This window comes from Alligator sinensis, unplaced genomic scaffold (assembly GCF_000455745.1).
Source record: "Alligator sinensis unplaced genomic scaffold, ASM45574v1 scaffold849_1, whole genome shotgun sequence".
In the NCBI taxonomy this organism is placed as follows: domain Eukaryota; kingdom Metazoa; phylum Chordata; order Crocodylia; family Alligatoridae; genus Alligator; species Alligator sinensis.
Genome location: NW_005842271.1, coordinates 998,964 through 1,003,118, shown reverse-complemented (window position 1 = coordinate 1,003,118; position 4,155 = coordinate 998,964). Strand labels below are relative to the sequence as shown.

Genomic DNA, 4,155 nt, shown 5'->3' with positions numbered 1-4,155 from the left:
GCGTCCCGGAGGGTCTCCTTCCTCGCTCCGTTTTCCTCCCCGAAGTGGCTGGGGGGCGGGCAAGGCCGCGACGCGCTGACCGCCCGTGTCTCTCCCCCCTCGCAGACGCCGAGGAGCTGGAGGAGGTCTCGCTGCCGGACTTCGACTTGTTAAACGACCCCGAGGACGAGCTGCTTTGTGCCAACCTGATGAAGCTCATCCAAGTCAGTCTGAACAAAGCCAACATCAATGCCAAGCGCTGCTCCCGTCTCCTGATGCCGGCCCAGCTTGTCACGCAAGTGGGTAAAGAGCTGCTGCACCTGGCCTACAGCGAGCCCTGCGGCCTGCGAGGGGCCCTCATCGACCTGTGCGTGGAGCATGGGAAGGGCTACCACCGGGTGGGGCAGATCGCAGTTGACCCCAGCCTCGTGCCTACTTTCCAGCTGACCCTTGTGTTAAGACTGGACTCCCGCCTGTGGCCTAAAATCCAGGGACTCTTCAGCTCCGGACCGTCCTTCACTCCAGGCTTCAGTCAGTCGCTGAAGCTGAGCACTGGGTTCAGAGTTATTAAAAAGAAGCTGTACAGCTCTGAGCAGTTGCTAATAGAGGAGTGTTAAGGGTTCTGCTTGAAGGAACGACTGTTCACTACTCCACTCCTGTAGAGGACCAGGAGAAACAAGTTACCCAAGTGCTTTGGAAAAAAGTTAACATAAGCTGGTTAAGATGTGGCAACTCCTTTTAAAGCCACTTAGGTTAGACTAGACTGATCTACAGTTCTACAAAGATAGAGGGGAATAGTCCAAACAGAGGAGGAAGCTTGCTGGAAAACATAACTGCACTTTTGCTTTCCCTCATGACTGAAGTAACTAAGTGCATACTTGCTCACAGTGGAGGTGGATAGCAAATGAGTGCTAGCTTTAAATTTCTTAAGTGATTGTAGGACATTTTACTGACTTCAGTTAGACAGTCTTGTGACTGTGTTGATACCAGATAGAGCAGCAGGGCTGCTTCAGGGGTAGACAGTTCCTTACTGTTGACTGACTTTAAAAAAAACAAAAAAACCCAACTGATTGTAATCAATGGGGCTCTTTTGTCGGGGGGAGGAGGGGAGTGAATGAATGATGGTTAAACTAAGGGTCTAATGGGACCAAGTATGTGTATTTGGATCAGAAGAAGTTCCACTACTGAAGTTAAGGCAGCTATGTGCAGACTCCAAGTCACTGAAAAAGCCAAGACTTGGATTTATTTTATTTTATTTTTTTTAATCACTCATGTAGTTTTTTTTCACTTAAAGGAAATGCCACTGGGAGCTGCCTTCAGCCCCTTGGTACTGTATGCTAGAAGGAGATGGGATGTGATGCTGGGAATGAGGGCAGGAACCCTCACAAACAACCTCTGTGAGATGCCATACTGTGCTTCCATTGATTACAGTTTACATTAATACACTTGACGTTCAAGTGCAAGATTTCCTATGCAATTGTGTTGTTTTTTACTTTTGTAATAAAACCTTTCTAATTGATAACTTGGTTGTCTTGTCTCCTCCTGTCCTTTTTTTCCAATACAGCTGAATACCATCTGTATCAAACCAGTGAATGCATGCATTGTGCTGTAGACTTGAAACATCTTGCATAAACCCTCCTAGAGGATACATTCCACCTTTTTCAGAGTAGCCTTCTACTCTATTAGCAAAATCTTTCCTTAGGCTACTGTCTGTGAAGAAAGGTGACAAAACTTGAGCGTTAGTTAGCTCAGACATGGTATAGTTGGCCCTTCTAGAAGACGTGTCCCTTTCAACTTCTTCCCAGCAGAGCTCTTTATAACCTAAGAATTATGTGCCTCGGTCATTTTATAGTAAATTACAATAAGAATACCACAAGACCTACACTAATCCTTAAATTGGCTTCTAATTGCAGTAGACAAAGGGAAGAGTCAAAGGTGGGACAGGTGAGTGGCTCCCATGAGCAAGCAAGGTAACTGGAAGTGTCATAGAGGGAGGAATGGGTACTGTCTAGAGGGAAGGTTCATCTACTATTCCAGTGCAGAGTGCATGATGGAAGGATTGCTCTCATGGCAGTTGTATTAGAATACTACTTAGTTCTAATTTAATCTTGTTAACAACAAAAGGATAAAGATAGTTAAAAATTCCTGCCCTTGATAGGGAAGGGAGGTGGCCTAGGCAGAAAAAAACTTTCTTTGTGTTTCTTTGCAATTAAACAAGCAAACCCTAATTTAAAGGAAGGCTGTCTTTATGTATTTTGTGTTCTTATTTTGTACATGATACCAGAAATGTATAGGAATTTAGAAGTAGGAGGGAGGAACTTGTTTAAACTAAGTGGCATTACACTAAGGATTAATTTAACCTGGTGTTACTTCTCCAAGAAGTGGAAAGTCCAAAGCTTTTAGAGAAGACAAAACACCTGAAGATGCAGGGAGGCTAGAAGAAAACTAGTAACTTCAGTTTCCCATATTTCTTAAATATGACTCGTTCTTTTTTCTGTCCCCTTAAGATGACTACTTCCACTCCCACAATACTTATTAAAGGACTCCTCAATCTGCTATGGCAGCCTCATAATTAAAAATACAAACAACAGTCAACAGCATTGTGGTTGGAGTCAATGGCATTGTCAAGGACTGAGCTGCAACATGCATATGTATGCATTTTTATCATCCAGTTCAACTTTCACACTAGTCCAATATCCAAGGGACAGAAGCATCATTGTTTAGATCAGCCATGAACATTAGGGAAGCATCTCTCACCCCAAATGAGCCTTCTGAACATCAACAAGGGACCCAAAAACCTGCATCCGTCCCTATATTAGGCAAAGCATCGTCATGTCTTGAAAGATTTTAAAGGTGGTGGCAGAATTAAAATAACTTATTACCTTGGTGAAAATGCAGTTGTCATAAAGAAACAAATACTGGCTGAGGAAAAGAAATCTTACCTGAGCTTACACCTACTGGCTGCCAGTCCATCAGGTTAATAGAATGACACTAGGTGAGAGGATAAAATATGTCTTATAATCTTGAGTAAATTATGTTCTGACTTTTGAGGGTAGTGGTAGCAAATAGGCATTGCATTTGGTAAGGAGGTAGTTAGAAATGGATACCATTTTATTTTGCCAGTGTAGACTGTTCATATGTGGCTTTGATATCCACAGACCTGAGGTTTAGGTTTGTCACTGGTTCTTGAAGTGGGAGGCAAAGAATCCAAATCAGCCACAACACACACCAGAAAAGCTGCCAAAAGAAAAGCCAGAATAATAGAAGACTAGTAAAATCACATCTATCCTAACCCAAGTTGTTACCTGTTCCCCCTCCCCACCACCACCTACTTCAGTATCATCTCCAGTGTTTTCTCCTTAGATCTAAAAGGGAAAAGACAACAACAAAAAAATCACCTACAGTTACAGTGAAAGCTTAATTAAAGGCAAATTTGGATCCAATACAAAATGTACAGGATAAAAGGATTTTTTTTAATTAAAGGATAATGTTTGCAATAAATGTCTTTTTATTAAAACAAATATAATTTGGGTTTTGGGATAGGAAAAGATCAGGCATAGGATTACTGGTCTGGTAATCCAGTTCCATGGAGCAGTGGCATCAGCTATAAAGCAGTATCACAATGTTGAAACTTTGCTTTGCTTTCTAAAGCTTTTCAAACAACCCCCTTCCTGCTCCACATACTCAGGCATTTTTCTAAAATCTTTGAGTCTGCAGTTGCTTCAGAAATGCCTGAGCAACATCTTTTCCAAGAGGCAAAGTATCCATTTTCTGGGCTTCTACAAACACAAGGTGCTTGCAGAGAAAATGCTAAACTGAGGAGAGCAAAGCAGGTGGCTCTTGGCTGTAGGAAGCAAGAGGAGTGAGGTTCAGCACAAGACAGACATCACATGGGCCTTGCTGGAGCCTGGGAGTCTGCACCATTCAATCTAAAATGGACATTTCTCATTATGGGAGAAGAAACAGGGTACAGGGAGTGCATGCCAAATATCTCATTCCCGTGTTATTTACCAGCTGCTGACTCTTAGAACAGCAAATGGGTTAGCAGCCAAAACACTGGGGCCAAGCTACTTGCTCTTTATTCAGGATCCACTGAAGGACTCTCCCATGTCACATGAAATCACATCAGACTTCATGAAGGAACAGGGCATACATGAGAAAAGCATATATTTTACC

The 4,155-nt window shown here is 42.8% G+C and overlaps 1 protein-coding gene across 1 annotated transcript; it reads left to right on the top strand.

The window, feature by feature from the left end:
• Positions 1-5: 5 nt before the first annotated feature.
• On the top strand, positions 6-1,505 carry DDIT4 (DNA damage inducible transcript 4; the record flags this gene model as incomplete). Its single annotated transcript, XM_014521914.2, has 1 exon — positions 6-1,505. A coding segment is annotated over one exon (591 nt), but the record flags the coding sequence as incomplete, so codon positions are not given.
• Between the last annotated feature and the right edge of the window lie 2,650 nt (positions 1,506-4,155).